This window comes from Triturus cristatus, chromosome 2_1, assembly GCF_964204655.1.
Source record: "Triturus cristatus chromosome 2_1, aTriCri1.1, whole genome shotgun sequence".
Classification (NCBI taxonomy): domain Eukaryota; kingdom Metazoa; phylum Chordata; class Amphibia; order Caudata; family Salamandridae; genus Triturus; species Triturus cristatus.
This window is the reverse complement of record NC_140581.1, coordinates 273,923,852-273,941,434: the sequence shown is the minus strand read 5'-3', so window position 1 is coordinate 273,941,434 and position 17,583 is coordinate 273,923,852. Positions and strand designations below refer to the sequence as shown.

At 49.2% G+C, this 17,583-nt stretch overlaps 1 protein-coding gene across 16 annotated transcripts in view; it reads right to left on the bottom strand.

Annotated features, from left to right (window-relative positions):
- Positions 1-17,583, bottom strand: part of NIPBL (NIPBL cohesin loading factor) — a 1,722,939-nt gene that overhangs the window by 1,487,071 nt on the left and 218,285 nt on the right. For 10 of the 16 annotated variants that reach the window (XM_085631078.1, XM_085631074.1, XM_085631061.1 and 7 more), the window contains exon 4: positions 1,560-1,690. In XM_085631078.1, the coding sequence (XP_085487204.1) occupies positions 1,560-1,690 (131 nt within the window). The remainder of the gene's footprint in view (positions 1-1,559; positions 1,691-17,583) is intronic. The other 6 variants (XM_085631072.1, XM_085631070.1, XM_085631081.1 and 3 more) reach the window with 1 other exon arrangement.

Sequence of the window (17,583 nt, the reverse complement as noted above, 5' to 3'; positions counted from 1 at the left end):
CATCCAACATGTACATGGTGGTGATGAAGATGGAAGTACATAAATCAAGGGTCCTGAACAAGCTGCGTAATAGGATTGAGCTTATGGACACTAAGATCAATAATGGTATTGATTGCAACCAATAGTGTCTTTAAATTACAAAAAAAGTTGCTTCATTTCAAATTTACACCAAGTTTACTACACTCATATTGGTCGACACAAGGCTGACCAAGCCAGCCCAACGTGTGTTCGACATGTGGTGTGAATGAGGCAGTATTTCTCCGTTCATAATCTGATTTAGCAATATATCAGAAATGGTGGTTGAGTCATTATTTATTGCAAGCAAGTATTTAATATCCTATCCATGTTTCAATGGTACACTCCCGGGAGGACCTTGAGATCCTTCTCTGTAGCCGCCACCAAGCTCTGGAATTAGTTCATTGCCAATGCAGACTCTGTCGGTCTTCAGAAAACTTCTGAAAACATGACTATCCTCTTCTTAATTGGCTGATAGCGCTTCTCCTTTCCTAATAGTTCAGTGGCATTGTGGGTACTGCTTTCCCTTTACCGAAGAAAGCGCACAATGCTCTGGGGCCTTTTGGCTAGGTTAGTGCTAAAGAAATACCATATGCGCACACACATATATGCAAGTGTTGGTGATCTGCTAATGCTACTCTAAATTCATTAAGTTTCAAAAACAGAAGTGCTTAAAATGAAGGCGTGTAGGAGAACAAGGAGGAAAAAGTCTAGTAGGTGTTGGGGATTGGAGGTTTCTTGTAGACTACAAGAACACAAAAGTGGAGGTTATCTTCAGAGGTCTAAATCAAGAACAATTATGGGCTACCATTATGTCCCTGTCAATACACTGATCTCTCTAGTAGAGAGATCAATCTAAGAGGAAGCATGCAGAGAGAGGAGGAGAACAAGCCCATTTTTTTGGCTTCCATTCCTAGTACCATGATATTGGTCCTTAATTAGTATTTCTGGATGCGGTCTGAAACTTGTGCTTAAAGTTCTTGCTGCATTTTAAAATGATTTGAAAATAATTTGATGCTAATGTAATGCTAAGGATTCAGTATTCGACTGCCAAGTCTTATTGACCAGGCAAGCTATGTCTATAATCACACTGGAAGAGCAGCTTCTTAGGACTGTCAAAGCAAAGAATTGGAAAAGGGAAACGAAAACGGAAGAAAATCTTAAGGTACCAGTAATCAAAGCTCTTAATTCAACAAGTCAAGTGGTCAGTTACACATGCCAGACACCTTTATTATTTATGCCATTTGTAAAATGTTTGCTTACTCTTTCTTCCAGCATAGTGTCAAATGTTAATTTTTTTATTCCAGTTACAGGGAAAATAGGCACAATGACTAAAACAAGTAACGTGAAATGCCAAATGTACAAGCAACACATGAAAGTAAAAAAATAAATAAATAACATGGTAATTCTCAATCCCAAAAACTGTATTTAAATTTTGCAGATTACCCAGGGGACAACGCCATCTTGCACAACAGTAGCTTTAAGAGTTATGTGGCACTATTGTGCTTTACACTTCATATTAATTCACTGAAACATATCCTCACCGCCTTGTACCCCAAATCTGTTCTGCATACTTTTTTCCCTGAAAACATTTGGGTTCCTCGCCAGGATCGCCTGCAGCAATACTGGTATGTCTCCCTCTGGATCATCACTGCCAAGGTTATCTTTCAGTTCTCTATTAAAGAAACAGCAAAAACAGATCATAAATATTAAAAGCAAAAAGGTGTATAAATGAATTACACAGCTAATCACCATTTCTTTTGAGAAGCTTTGATATAAACAAGCTTTCTTTTTGTTTATTTGTCCCATTTATGCAAATGAGTGGCATAAATACAGGCCGGTGCATTTTATTGCTGATTAAGTCTAGTGGATGTACAACAGAAACATCGCCACCAAACCATGGACTAAAAAGTAGCATGTGATGTGGTAACTTACAATAACTTGATAGGCAAAGAAAACAATTTGCACTAATTACACAACCGGTGGATGGGGTGGGGCGCCAAGCACCAGGGATGTGGGTGGGTGGGGTGGGGCGCCAAGCACCAGGGATGTGGGTGGGTGGACGGGGGTGGGGCGCCAAGCACCGGGGGACGGGGGTGGGGCGCCAAGCACCGGGGGACGGGGGTGGGGCGCCAAGCACCGGGGGACGGGGGTGGGTGGGCGCCAAGCACCGGGGGACGGGGGTGGGTGGGCGCCAAGCACCGGGGGACGGGGGTGGGTGGGCGCCAAGCACCAGGGACGGGGGTGGGTGGGTGGGCGCCAAGCACCAGGGACGGGGGTGGGTGGGTGGGCGCCAAGCACCAGGGACGGGGGTGGGTGGGTGGGCGCCAAGCACCAGGGACGGGGGTGGGTGGGTGGGCGCCAAGCACCAGGGACGGGGGTGGGCGGGTGGGGGCCAAGCACCGGGGACGAGGGTGGGCGGGTGGGGGCCAAGCACCGGGGACGAGGGTGGGCGGGTGGGGGCCAAGCACCGGGGACGAGGGTGGGCGGGTGGGGGCCAAGCACCGGGGACGGGGTTGGTGGGCGGGTGGGTGCTAAGCACCGGGGATTGGGGTGGGTGGGGTGGGTGCTAAGCACCGGGGATTGGGGTGGGGGGGTGGGTGCTAAGCACCGGGGATTGGGGTGGGGGGGGGTGGGTGCTAAGCACCGGGGATTGGGGTGGGGGGGGTGGGTGCTAAGCACCGGGGATTGGGGTGGGGGGGGTGGGTACTAAGCACCGGGGATTGGGGTGGGGGGGGTGGGTACTAAGCACCGGGGATTGGGGTGGGGGGGTGGGTACTAAGCACCGGGGATTGGGGTGGGGGGGTGGGTACTAAGCACCGGGGATTGGGGTGGGGGGGTGGGTACTAAGCACCGGGGATTGGGGTGGGGGGGTGGGTACTAAGCACCGGGGATTGGGGTGGGGGGGGTGGGTACTAAGCACCGGGGATTGGGGTGGGGGGTGGGTACTAAGCACCGGGGATTGGGGTGGGGGGGTGGGTACTAAGCACCGGGGATTGGGGTGGGTACTAAGCACCGGGGATTGGGGTGGGTACTAAGCACCGGGGATTGGGGTGGGGGGGTGGGTGCTAAGCACCGGGGATTGGGGTGGGGGTGGGTGGGTACTAAGCACCGGGGATTGGGGGGGGGGGGGGGGTGGGTGCTAAGCACCGGGGATTGGGGTGGGGGGGTGGGTGCTAAGCACCGGGGATTGGGGTGGGGGGGTGGGTGCTAAGCACCGGGGATTGGGGTGGGGGGGTGGGTGCTAAGCACCGGGGATTGGGGTGGGGGGGTGGGTACTAAGCACCGGGGATTGGGGTGGGGGGGGTGGGTACTAAGCACCGGGGATTGGGGTGGGGGGTGGGTACTAAGCACCGGGGATTGGGGTGGGGGGTGGGTACTAAGCACCGGGGATTGGGGTGGGGGGGGTGGGTACTAAGCACCGGGGATTGGGGTGGGGGGGTGGGTACTAAGCACCGGGGATTGGGGTGGGGGGGTGGGTACTAAGCACCGGGGATTGGGGTGGGGGGGTGGGTACTAAGCACCGGGGATTGGGGTGGGGGGGGTGGGTACTAAGCACCGGGGATTGGGGTGGGTACTAAGCACCGGGGATTGGGGTGGGTACGGGGGGGGGTGGGTGCTAAGCACCGGGGATTGGGGTGGGGGGGTGGGTGCTAAGCACCGGGGATTGGGGTGGGGGGGTGGGTGCTAAGCACCGGGGATTGGGGTGGGTACTAAGCACCGGGGATTGGGGTGGGGGGGGGTGGGTACTAAGCACCGGGGATTGGGGTGGGTACTAAGCACCGGGGATTGGGGTGGGTACTAAGCACCGGGGATTGGGGTGGGTACTAAGCACCGGGGATTGGGGATTGGGGTGGGGGGGTGGGTGCTAAGCACCGGGGATTGGGGTGGGGGGGTGGGTGCTAAGCACCGGGGATTGGGGTGGGGGGGGTGGGTGCTAAGCACCGGGGATTGGGGTGGGGGGGGTGGGTGCTAAGCACCGGGGATTGGGGTGGGGGGGGTGGGTGCTAAGCACTAGGGTGGGTGGGGGCTACGCACCAGGGACGGGGGTGGATGGAGGAGAAGAACCTCTCCCAAGTGGGCCCCCCAACCCAAAAGCAATGCATCCACCACTACTGCTAGCCCTGAGTGGGGGCAGGAGTCTGAGACTAAGCAAATTGTGGCTGAGCAACTACAACTGCAGGTATTGGGCCCACTAAGACTTCAGATCCCAGTTACAGCCCTCAGAGGCCACCTGAAGTGCTTGACCAGCAGGATGCAGAAGACCATCAGCCCCAGCATCCTACGTCAACCTCAATGAAATCAGGACAAAGGCTGAAAGTCTAGGACTCGCCTTTTCGGGGAAAGGCATGAAAAAGGACCATGTTCAGAATGACTGCGATGAAAGGTAATGTCAGAGAATTAGTTAGATGTGACTTCGGCATGTTGATAGTGAACCCCAAGGATGTCGGGAGGTTTGCTTTAGTCTGGAGGTGGGTGACTATTGCCTGCGGTGAGCCCACCTCTAGCAGCCAATTGACTAGGTAGACTGGGACCCGTGACTTCCGAAGATGTGCTGCCACTACCACTGTCACTTTTGTGATCACTCAAATGGAACTGGTGAGACCAAAGGGAAGGACAAAGAAAAGGAAATGCTCCGTTGCCACCACAGGTCAGATCAATCAGCTGACATCTGCTGGTTACTTCCTTTTCTAAGCGATACATAAAATCCTACCTTTTCTACTGATGGACTTGAGGAAACCAGTTGTGGTGGCCCTTGTTCTTTCCCTCCTCGACTACTGTAATGCCCTGTACCTAGGCGTTGATAAACGCCAGCTCTCTAAACTCCAATCCCTACAGAATGCAGCGGCACATACTCTGTTAAACATTCCAAAATATAGTCACATTTCTGGCGCCATTAGAACTTTACATTGGCTCCCAGTCAAACAGAGAACTGAGTTCAAGGCACTTTGCCTGGTTCAGAAAGCCCTATATGGAGGTGGGCCTAATGACTACCATAAACTATTCCAATGGCATGCCCCCAGTTGGATGTTAAGATCAGCTAACAAAGCCCTGGCCCACGTTCCTAGAGTGAACAAGACCAGATGGGGAGGCAGAGGTCTCATTTATGGCATCTAAGCTCTGGAACGAACTTCCACTCAAGACTAGGCTAACTCCATCCAGGTCTCAGTTCAGGAGACAGGTCAAAACTTGTGTTTTTAACCCCTTATAGCTATCCAGTAACTCCCGACTCTCGACCTCTGCTCTTTCTTGCTTCCTGTAGCACCAAATTGCCACGGCATCCGAGCGCTTTATAAGCCCTTTACTTACTTATATGACCAGTTGGCCCGCAGGACGGGGATGTGAAAATAAGCATACTGCAAGTCTAATAATCCATACTCCAGGGTCAAGGGCAGATAGGACCTAGGCCAGAATGAGCAGCTTGTTTTTCCTTCCGAACAAAGGCACTGAAGGCCAAATATGGGATGAAGGCCTCCATCCATCTTTGCCACCAGCAAGTTCACTAGTAACAGCCACAGCCTACTTTTGATGCAGGCACCATCTCGATAGCCCAAAGGGCTATCGAGAGGCCAAAAGACTATCGAGAAGCCAAAAGGGCTTGCATTTTCTGCCCCAAGACAGACATATGGTCCTCAGTCGTTCCGGAGATGGTAGAAGGTGCAGGAGAGTGGCTAGGAAGGGTAGGGCCTATTTTCTTCAGTACAATTTAGAGGACCCATCATTCCGATGTGATGGCTTGTCAGCAAGATAGATCCTGAATACAATAGGGTAGTAGTGCCCCACTAAGGGCATGCTTAAGGGCTAAAGGGTTTTGACCGGGGGGGGGGGTCGCTCCTCCGATCCACCTAGACAACGCGGAGATCACCTTTTTCCCCAACTTCACCCGGGCAGTACAGATGAGACAACGCTCCTTCCTTGATGTCAAGCGCAGATTGAGGGAAAGGGGTCTCAAATACGCCATGCTCTTCCCAGCGTGCCTGAGAGTTGAAGTTGAGGGGAGGACCCGCTTCTTTGACTTGCCGGAGATGGCGTCGGACTGGCTTGACGGCCCTCCGGCTTTGGCGGAAAAGATCCTCACCGACCATTAAGTGGAGCGGCGGACTCATGCTGATGGGCCCTGGGTAGCACTGACTGGCCTGTTTTTCTTCGTTTACGGAGCACGAGCCGCCAAGGTTTGACCAAGGCTTGCGTCGTAATCTATGTCGGCATATTGGATGTCTGCATTCTCGACGGCTTGTGTATCCATCATATACTGCACCAGTAATTTGTAACTGTGGGAAAGGGGGCTATAGGGCTCTAAGGCCTCCCCCCACATTTTTCTTCTTTCCAGTAGAATAGTTAAGCGATAGGCCCTCTGCATTTAATTTTCATGGGCAGTTCTGAGCCCGGAGTGCAGGGAAGCAGGGTGGGGGGATGTTGGGTGGGATTGTTGTTTATTTGTTTGTTGTTCTTTTGCATCATCTCGACAGAGCAATGCATACACATAAACCCAGTAGCGGGGACCTGTCTATTTACCAATGGGAGTACAGTGTAACAGGGAGATTAAAATTTTAAGTTGGAATGTGAACGGCTTGGGGGACAAGATAAAGAGAAGTGTTGTACTACAATACTTTAAGAGACTGTCACCGGATATTGTGTTACTCCAGGAAACCCACCTCATAGGCAACACGTGCAAAGCAATGCACAGATGGGGTTATTCGATGGTAGCACACGCGGGATTTACTTCTAGCTCCAGGGGCGTAGGCATATGCAAAAAAAAGTCATTTCCTCTCTCACTCACCTCCACCTACGCAGATGATCGGGGCAGATACGTCGGAATTACGGGCTCTTGGGAGGGTCGAACTGCTACCTTTATGTCAGTATATGCACCCCCGGGGCTACAGGGGATAAGGTTCACTGATCTCAGCGCTGTTCTGTTGGCTTTGCCTGAGGGACAATTGGTGCTTGGAGGCGATTTCAACTCAATAATATCGGGGACACTAGACAGACACCCCCCTCGCACAACCACTCCCGCAGCGCACATCTTCTCCGGTTTCCTAGAGGCGATGGGGCTGATAGGTAGTTGGAGCGCGTGCAACCCAGACAAGGTCCAGCATACCTTTCATTCAGGGGCACACAATAGCTTATCCCGCCTTGACTACAGAATAGTTCCGGCTCCACAAATCACAGACATTCACAAAATCCATCACCTGACCAGAGGTATTTCCGATCATTCCCCTCTGTGGGTCCACATAGTACTAGACCACACACGGGTGGGACGAATTGCCCCAATAAACCCTTGGTACCTCAAGAATCCCAACATCAGAAAAGACCTCACTAAAGCCATGGACAATTACTTTCTTGAGAACGAACACACAGTTAAGTCCCCTCAAATATTATGGGAAGCGTTCAAAACAGTAATCCGAGGGCAGGCCCTTTCTCTGATTGCGGGCTCCAAGAAGGATAGGATGAAAGACATCTCCGACATAGAACAGGAGATCTATCGACTAGAGCAGGATGTCAGCTCAGACACCACACCGGAAATCCTTCATTTCCTCCGGCTGCGGCAGGAGGAGTACCGGGCATTGGTCACTGATCGAGCCAAACAAATGGGACATGAAAGGCTGGGACGCATATATGACTGGGGTGACAAGGCTGGCAAATTGCTCGCCTGGCTGGACAAGAAAGAGAAAGCCAGCAAGCTCGTGCCAGAACTTAAAGGTGCTGACGGGTCCCCTGTAACTGACCCTCAAGACATAGCTAACCACTTTGCAGCTCACTTCCAAACGGTGTATAGATCAGTGGCACCTTACCCTGAGACGGATTTTTCGTATCTTATCAAAGATATTTCTCTTCCTACGCTGTCAGAATCAGACCAAACATTTATTGACAGTGCCCTCTCTGCGGATGAAATAGCGGCAGCTGTAAGAGCATTGCATCCGGGAAAGGCCCTTGGCCCAAACGGCATTCCTATCGAACATTACAAACTCCGTCCGGATAAATTGGCCCCCTACCTGAAGTCCATGTTTGATGACAGCCTTAAGCAGGGGTCCTTGCCGTATGATCAGAGAATTGCTACCATTGTAACAATCCACAAAGAAGGGAAACCCAAGACGAAATGCTCCTCTTATCGCCCTATATCGTTGCTAAACGCGGAACCCAAAATCCTAGCTAAAGTACTTGCTACGAGGCTGATTAAGGTGATATGCGATCTAGTCCACCCAGATCAATCAGGATTCATGCCTAAAGGAAACACTGCTCTTAATCTGTGCAGACTGCACGGAGTCTTGGGCAGAGTCCCGACGATACGCGAGGATGCCATCATAGTCTCCCTAGATGCCACAATGGCCTTTGATACGCTGGAGTGGCCGTATCTCTTTGCAGTACTCCATAAATTCGGGTTTGGGCCCAATTTCTGTCGGTGGGTGCAACTGCTATATAGAGCACTGATGGCTCAGATAGTGGTGAACAATAGGAAGTCAGAACCCTTTACCCTCAGCCGGGGAACCCGTCCGGGATGCCCACTTTCCCCTTTACTGTTCGCTTTGGCCCTTGAGCCTCTGGCGGCGTGGATACGCAAGGATGTAATGATCCGTGGCATACGGTGGTCAGCGGACTGGGAGGACTGTATATCTTTATATGCGGACGATATTCTCCTGTATCTCACGTCCCCGAAGAGATCATTGGTCGTAGTCTTTGACATACTGGATATTTTTGGCAGACACTCTGGGTTTCGCGTCAATTGGCAAAAATCGCTTCTCTACGTCCTTTGGGGGGGGAACTCTCCTCCTCTACCCCACACTTGCCCGATACCTGTAGTCTCAGAAGGCTTCAAATATCTAGGAATATTTGTCTCTTGATTCCTCGGTCCGATATGCTCGTAATCTGCCCCCCCCCCCCAATGCAGAGGCTGAGCAGTGACATACTAAACAGGAAGTCGCTCCCGCTCTCTTCTTTGGGGAGGACGACCACGTATTGCTCTAAAAAAGCTGACACTCAGTTGGTATGATGGCGGAATTGGTTTACCTGATGTTAGGAAATATTACTGGGCCGCGCATCTCACAGCCATCAATCATTGCACATACGGACGCCCTGATAACCCGGGGTTTCTTCTGGATCGTTGGCTTCTATTTAATGGTACTTTCTCCCGGGTGATATACTCAACGCCTAGCAAATTCCCACTCACCGGCCCCACTGACCACACGGTCAAAATGTGGCATTCTGCAAATAAGTCACTTGGCTGGCATAACAAGTTAACTCTTGCAACGCCTCTATGGGACGCACAGAAACTGGGGTATATGGGAAACTCAAAGGGGTTTGACAAATGGGACCTAATAGGCATCTCCCAAGCCAAGTACCTTTGGTGCGCGGAGGGGGTGAAGTCCTTTCACACTCTCCAAACCCAGTTTGCCCTTGTGGATTCTGAGCACTATCGATACTTGCAAATTCGACACTCACTGCAAGCAGCATTTCCCAGAGGCGCTACTCCACCAGAAGCCTCTCCACTGGAGGATTAGCTGCTGGATGGCCACCTACCTGACAGAACCATTTCGCTGACATATCGAAAACTCATTAATAATCTGGCAAACCCCCTGTCGAAACTACCAGACAAATAGACCGAGGATGGAATAGAGTTGGATGACGAAACATGGCAGGAAGCCATCTCCTCTCCCAGAAAGGTTGCTATCCTGGCGCGACTAAGACTGGTGCAACTAAAGATCCTCCATAGAATTTACATAACCGGGCCCCAGATGGTACACATGGGTGGAGTGACAGATGGCTCTTGTAGGAGGGGATGCACACAACTGGGTACATTTATGCATATACTATGGCATTGTGAGCAGATTCACGAATATTGGCGTAATATACATATAATCATGAGTGAAGTGTTGGGGGTAGAAATCAAGCCAGAAGCGCCCAGGTGTCTTCTTAATATCTGGGAACCTACCGACCTAAATGCTTATGCTGAGAAATGAGTCACACTTGGTTGCATGATCGCCAAAAGAAATATTGCACAACTCTGGGGAGCCCTGAAACCTCCCTCGATCACTGACTGGAGCGGGATCTTGACTGAAGTATGTTAAGAGAAAAAACAGTTTATATGGCCCGTGGCTGCCCCACAAATGGTCCAGGATGTGGACACCCTGGAATGCATACCGGGGCAATATATGTACCCCTCCGCGTGATGTAGATGATATTGATCCCCCATCACCGTGACTTTCAAACATTTATGCTGCTATTTTTGTATTTACCCTGATTTCACTGTGGCCCAAGTATTGCTTTTGAGCATATTTGCATGTATGCAGGGATTGTTCAATAAAAAGATTTATATAAAAAAAAGTCCCAACAAGCATTGACATAGCCAATAGGTCTCGCTTTTGGGACCCTTGAAGTGTTTACCCATGCAACAGTTGATGTTGTTGCACCAAGGATATTGTGCTGCATAACTAAATACTTATAAGGTCCCAAAAGCAAGACCTATTGGCTATGCCAATGCTTGTTTATGTTTCAGGATGGTTTTCTTCACCTAGACTGACCAAAGTCCAATTTTTTTTTCTTTCTTTCTTTGTCGTCATGTGTTCCTTTCTCTTCCTATGGCTCCCTTCTGGGTTATTTAAGATGGAGGAATAACCCGCAGGAACAGCAATTATCATATAGACACAGACTAACAACAGTCGCTTATTTAGGAGAGAGGAGATGGCCACACACTAGTACTTAAAGGAACCCATTCACTTCAAGAGTGTTTTTTCAGAGGTGAATGCTCTATTAAACATTTCTGGGGCCTTTCAGACATCCTATTATCGTTTCCAATTATTGTTAAGTACTATGGGACTCAACTCAAATACAAGGTATGATTGAATATTATTAATCTATGAATCGTCCTATTAAGAAAATAGAAAAAAAATAGATTACCTTCCTTGTTAAGGGGCATCTATGTGAGTACTTGCAATATAAGGGAGAGGGATGGAGTTGACATTTAAGAACTAAAACCACAGTCTTTTTAGGTCTCGCCTGACCCAGCGCATGCGCTGGTCTGGCAAGACTTATTGAGAGGGCCCCAAAAAGTGCTACCAGGCCAGCCTAGAGCTACAGTGCATGTGAGCGGGCGCATGCGCCGCGCTTTACCGCGATTATTTTCACTTTCGCTGCAGCTTCGCATAGCCAATAGGTCTCGCTTTTGGGACCTTATAAGTATTTAGGTATGCAACTGTTGCATAGCTAAACACATAAGGTCCCAAAGGCGAGACCTATTGGCTATGCCAATGCTGGTTTAGTGCGTGCTAGCAGTGCCTTCTAGAAGGTTGTCTCTACAAGCAGCATAGCTTCTATACTGGTATGGTCATGGCGAGCTTACATCATGCAAGCTGTAGAACAATCCAGACTTAAATATCTCCGGACACCAACTGTCCCTTCCCATACCACCCCCAACACAAATCCCACCAGCTCCCTCTCTAAAGCTGCAATACTCAGTACAACCTTTAAGCCACACAGCACTACATCACCTGCAGTTTAGTTGTGGGAATCACAAAGATCATGTCTGAACATTCACTTAACTGATTTTTTTATTTGTATTGACCAACTAGAGTTAGTCACTCATCCCAGACTAACCTGACAGCCTACAAGTTCATGCTTCCTAGTTCATCTACAATTGATTTTGACACATACTGAAAATACCTTATTCTACCGTCCCTGCAATCCCTGGCAGGGGTTTTTAAATTTCCTCCACAATGAACCTGAAGTGTGATCATCCTTCAAAGAGAAATGCATTCTAAGAGGTTATCAGAATATATATATATATATGGATGGCACAAATCAAGGGTTTTAAAAAGTGTTCCACTTGTAAGGCTTGCAAATTTGGACTAAACAAAACCCATTACACCAGTCCTTTTAAATCTGAACCCACCCTGATTAAGAAGAGAACTACGTGCAAGACAGAATATGCTGTGTATGTGCTGGAGTGTCCTTGTGGACTGAAATATGTGGGTAGCACTAGGTTACCGGTCCATAAAAGGATACTCCAGCACATCAGAGCTATCACAGGGAAGGATCAGGCATATCCTGTCGCTAGACATTTTGAGCTGCTACATGATAGTAACCCCAAGTTTCTCCAATACTTTGTTATTGATATGGTTCCACCAATGAAACGGGGTGGTAATCGAGAGGGCAAATTGCGCCTTTTGGAGACACGTTATATCTTGGAGCTCAACACAAAGAATCCGGCTGGATTAAATGCTAGTGAGGGCTTTTTCACCTGCCTATAGGATCTGTATGTCCCTTAGTTTGGGTATGTTCATGACGCGTGTGTGATGAGACAGCTTTAAATGACGAACAGTGAAAAGAATGGGATATATGAGAATTGAGGGAATTAAAATAAACATCTATTACCAAGAGATGGTAATAACATATATGAATTTAGATCTCATACATCTTTTTAACTGTTTTATAATATGGAAACTATCTGGTATATAAAATAACCTTTTTTTTAAGGGGAAGGAATACATCCTTTGCACTATTTTGCACTATTTGCACAAACTTTTTGAGTGGGTTTTTTAATTGTAGATACAACAATGGGAGTATTGGCTTATAATGACGGCCCACTTGGGCTGTATTGTTCATCTGATAAAATATAGAAAGATAGCTGGTCATTGATGGAAGTGTCAGCAACATATTGACCGAGAACTCATTAAGAAGGAATACGCACAACGTAGGGAGGTCTATCTGACACCTAAAAGAAATGTCGTCAACAAAAAATGCATATGTACTGTTATAAATATTTATAGCATGCACAAATCAACACAGGATAATCTGTTTTTTTATATATTCAGGTTTTATAGATTTATATATTTTTATAAGTATTTATTCTATGTATTTATACAATGATGGATCTTACTGTGTTTATATGTTGACATGTCGTAGTATTTCTTCTATGTCAATAAGGTTGCAATGACACCTGAAAGCCATTTCCTGTTTACTACTTTAAATACCACTCTTGCCGTTAGCAATGTGTCATGTGATCAAGACCCGAGTGGGGGTCGAAACGCGTTATGACGGACAGGCTGGGCAACTAAATAAAGCACCTTGGTTGGCACAAATCGTTTGGGTCCGCTCTTCGTGTTCGAGCGAAGCACTGGCAGTGGCGTTTTGCATATATATATATATATATATATATATTACCTACTGGCGATAGCCAGTAGGTAGTTATAGTTAGGACCACGTTTCCATAGGAAAACCTCAACATTCTATTTTGAATAACTTTGGCGCCGGTCGACGAATCCTCGCAAATTTGTCAAAATAGGTGGGGCGCTACGCTCCGCTCCTACCCTGAAAGTCTCGGGGGGATCCGTCAAGCGGGGGCTGAGATAAAAGGGGGGTCCCAAAACGCGTTTTTCCCATGCATTTTTCCATAGGACCTTTAGAACGAGCTACAGCCCGAACGGCTGAACAGAATTACTCAAAATTTGGCAGAGAGGTAGTCCCTAGGTCAAGGAAGTGCCTTTTGTAGGTTTGGTGTAAATCTGTTCAGTAGATTCTGAGAAAATAGCCTTTAAATCAATATATATATCTGAGCCAGCTTACGGTACGCTTACCGTACGCTTACGGTAAGCGTACGGTGGCGTGCGCGAGCGCGATTCTGATTGGCTCTTAGATCTTAGTAAACATTCGAATCGGCCGAAACCAGGAAGCGGCGGCCGCCATTTTGTCTCTCGCACTGAGAGTGATTTTTAAAATATCAAGCCCAAAAACATGTAAAGGGGCTGTTTTGACAACTCCCTCCCACATAGTCATGTTGAGGGAGTCCCCAAACATCCCCCAAGTGCAAAAACGGTTTTATTTTTTTTTCGGCAATTTCGCGGGGTACGCTTACCGTACGCTTACCGTAAGCGTACGGTAAAAAAATAAAAATAAAAAAAACACTATCCACACTTACCCCACCCCCTGTGCTTTTGGTGGCCGAAGGCCACCAAATGTACAGGGCTTATGTTAAGGGCAAAAAACACTATCCACACTTACCCCACCCCCTGTGCTTTTGGTGGCCGAAGGCCACCAAATGTACAGGGCTTATGTTAAGGGCAAAAAACACTATCCACACTTACCCCACCCCCTGTGCTTTTGGTGGCCGAAGGCCACCAAATGTACAGGGCTTATTATAAGGGAAAAAAACTTAGCATTTAAAAAACCGTACTAATTCACTGAAAAAACCATAGGTTTCACACACGTTATAGTTAGGAATTAGCATTTAAAAAACCTTGCAAATTCACTGAAAAAACCATAGGTTTCACACATGTTATAGTTAGCGGAAATTTTACTGATAAAAAACCAGTGAAATTCCCCCGTTATAGTTAGCGCAGGCAACTATAACTCACGCGACTGCAATCTTCTGCTGATGACATATGTGTCTTTATGAAAAAAAAATATTTGTAATATATGTATAGCTAAAAATGTATGGAAGAAGACATGGGCAAATAAGTGTCTAAATACAGTATTAGCATCAGCAGAGGATTGCGGTCGCGTGAGTTATAGTTGCCTGCGCTAACTATAACGGGGGAATTTCACTGGTTTTTTTATCAGTAAAATTTCCGCTAACTATAACATGTGTGAAACCTATGGTTTTTTCAGTGAATATATATATATATACACACACATACATACACACACACATACACACACACATATATATATACACACACACACACACATATATATATATATATATATACACACACACACACACACACACACACACACACACACACACATATATATATATATATATATATATATATATATATATATATATATATATTATCTACGGGCGGTCGCCAGTGGATAGTTATAGTTAGGACCGTGTTTCCATAGGAAATCTGAAAATTCTATTTTGAATAACTTTGGCGCCGGTTGACGAATCTTCGCGAAATTTTCAAAGCTAATGGGGCGCTCTGCTCAGCTCCTACCCTTAAAGTCTCGGGGGGGATTCGTCAAGCGGGGGCCGAGAAAAAAGGGGGGTCCCAAAACACTTTTTCCCCATGCATTTTTCCATAGGACCTTTAGCCGAAGGTACAGCCCGAACGGCTGAACAGAATTACTTGAAATTTGGCAGAGAGGTAGTCCTCAGGTCAGGGAAGTGCCTTTTGCATATATGGAGTCAATCTGTTCAGTAGTTCCTGAGAAAATAGCATTTAAAAGCATATACATATCTATAAGCGCGCACCGTGCGAGCAACGTGCGCAAGCTTAATTAGGATTGGTGGTTACATGTTAGTCAACGTTCGAATCGGTCGAAATCAGGAAGTGTCGGCCGCCCTTTTGTTTGTTTTCAGTGCGAGAGTGAAAAAGGAAGGTGGCGAACGTGAAAAGGGGGCAGGGTAGAGAGTTCCTGACCCCCTAGCCTTTGTCAGGGGGTCCCTGAAGGACCCCGAAGGCAAAAACATTTAAAAAAATTTTTTTTTTTTTTTTTTTTTTTTTAAATCGCGGGGGTGCGCGTACAGTGAAAAACCAAAAAAATATATATATATTTAGTATGTAGTTTATTGTAAAATAAATATATAAAAAAAATACATACATAACTTATTTAAAAAACTGTACAGGGGGCGTGGCTTGCAGCAGAAGACGATGGCCGCAGCCTAGTGCGGCTCCCGTGTCCACAGCCCACTTCCACAGTGATCCTGGCAATAATCCTGGTGAAAACCAGTCATATACCCCCGGAGGCGGCACCTGAGTGGTAGGGGCACCGCCTGAAACGGATATCGGCGAGCGGCGGACGTGGCGGCCGTAGGACACGGGACTACGTGTATGAGGCCTGTAGAGGACGCCGGAGCCGGGGCCTTGCGTGGCGGCCTGCTGGCCCGGGAGCATCAATGCCGGCGCAGTCTCGTCCCTGAGACCGGAGACTTCGGAAACCTGATGCGGGAGTGCTGCGGCCGCTGATCCGGCCCATTAAGGAGGGCGGCCGGTGAGAGATAGACGGCGCACCGTGGGACCCTGTGCGGTGCAGCGAGAGCGGTCTCGTGCGGTCCGGGGCATCACCCCTGGCAGAGGGACTCCGGCCTGAGGCTGCAGGATTGGTGGCGGTGTCCCGAGGAGGGGGGGGGGGCGACTGCCGCGGCCATCTGGCGGCATTGTAGCGGTGCATGGGGGAGTTCCTGCCCCTCCCAGTGGACACAAAGGCATGCTTTGAGTGGCGCTGGGGCATTGTATTGTGGCACAGGAGCCGAGGGACGGCGCATTCGGCGTCACGACCCCACCGCAGGCTCGGGTGCTTTGGAGAGGCGCTAGAACTTCCTTGAGGCATTGGCCCCTGCAGTGGTGCTTTGCGATCTGCGAGCCTCAGGCGGACGTGTGGAGCGACGGAAAAAACCTGCCTTGGCCCCTGAGGCGGAGCCTGTGCAGTGAGGGCTCCCACGGCGGACCGAGCCACGTTACACCAGGGACCTGCGTCTTGAGGTGTGCTCCGGATATCTGGAGGCAGGCGCCAGTGAAACCGACAGGCCGCGCGTGGGAGACCTCGTGGCAGGCGGCGGCGACTGCTGGGTCCGGCTGCGCCTCACCCCCCTCCTGGAGTTCCGAGTTGGGGAGGGGCACTATCACCCGTGTTGGCCATTATGGGAGGCAAGGGGCAGCGTGGGGGGGACACATAACAAACTTGAGAAATTCGCGTACCAGAAGGACTGAAGGGATTCATCCCCCCCCGACAAGCCTAAGGAACTCACCCTTCATGACGTCATGGCCACACTAACCCAGATGCAGGTATCCATAGGGACCATCTCGACGGACATCACGCTGCTGAGGGCCGATGTGTCTAAAATGAGTACGAGACTGTCAGATGTGGAAACGACTGCGGCGACTCTAACTAGCGACGCGGCAGAGTGCAAAAAGAAGATACAGACACTGGAACTGGTCCAAAAGCAGCTGCTGGAAAAGCTTGATGACCAGGAAGGACGGTCTAGACGGAACAATGTACGCGTGGTGGGTGTGCTGGAGAGCGAGCGGGGCCGGCTCTGGACCTCTTCATAGAAAACCTCATCACGGACCAGCTGCAGCCGCGCGGGCTATCAAAATGTTTTTCGGTTGAAAGAGCGCATCGAGTGCCCGGAGGTAGGCCTAGACCAGGGGCCCCCCGCGACCGATCCTGGCGCGTATATTTAACTTCCGTGACAGGGACGCTATCCTGCAGGCAGCACGTACCGCCCCCCCGCTGAAGGTGGACAACTGTACAGTAACCCTGTATCCGGATTATACCACAGCAGTGATGAAGCAGCGTCGCGATTTCATGTCCATAAAAAAGGAGCTGCGCACCCGTGAACTAAAATATGCGATGCTATATCCAGCCAAATTGCGGGTAGAGGCGGAGGGGCGAACATGGTTCTTCAACACACCGGCGGAGGCTACGGAGTGGTTGGAGGGGTGGCACCCTGCGAGGGACGTTAGCCGGAGGACGAGACCTTAACCCCTTCCATGCTGCGCAGATTCCGCCGCTGTGCTGACGGAATCTTGCGCGGGCGTGGTCATGACGGAACGGTTCCGTCATGAGCACAGCTCAACCGTGGCTCATGACGAAACCGTTCCGTCATGAGCACCGAAGGGGTTAAAC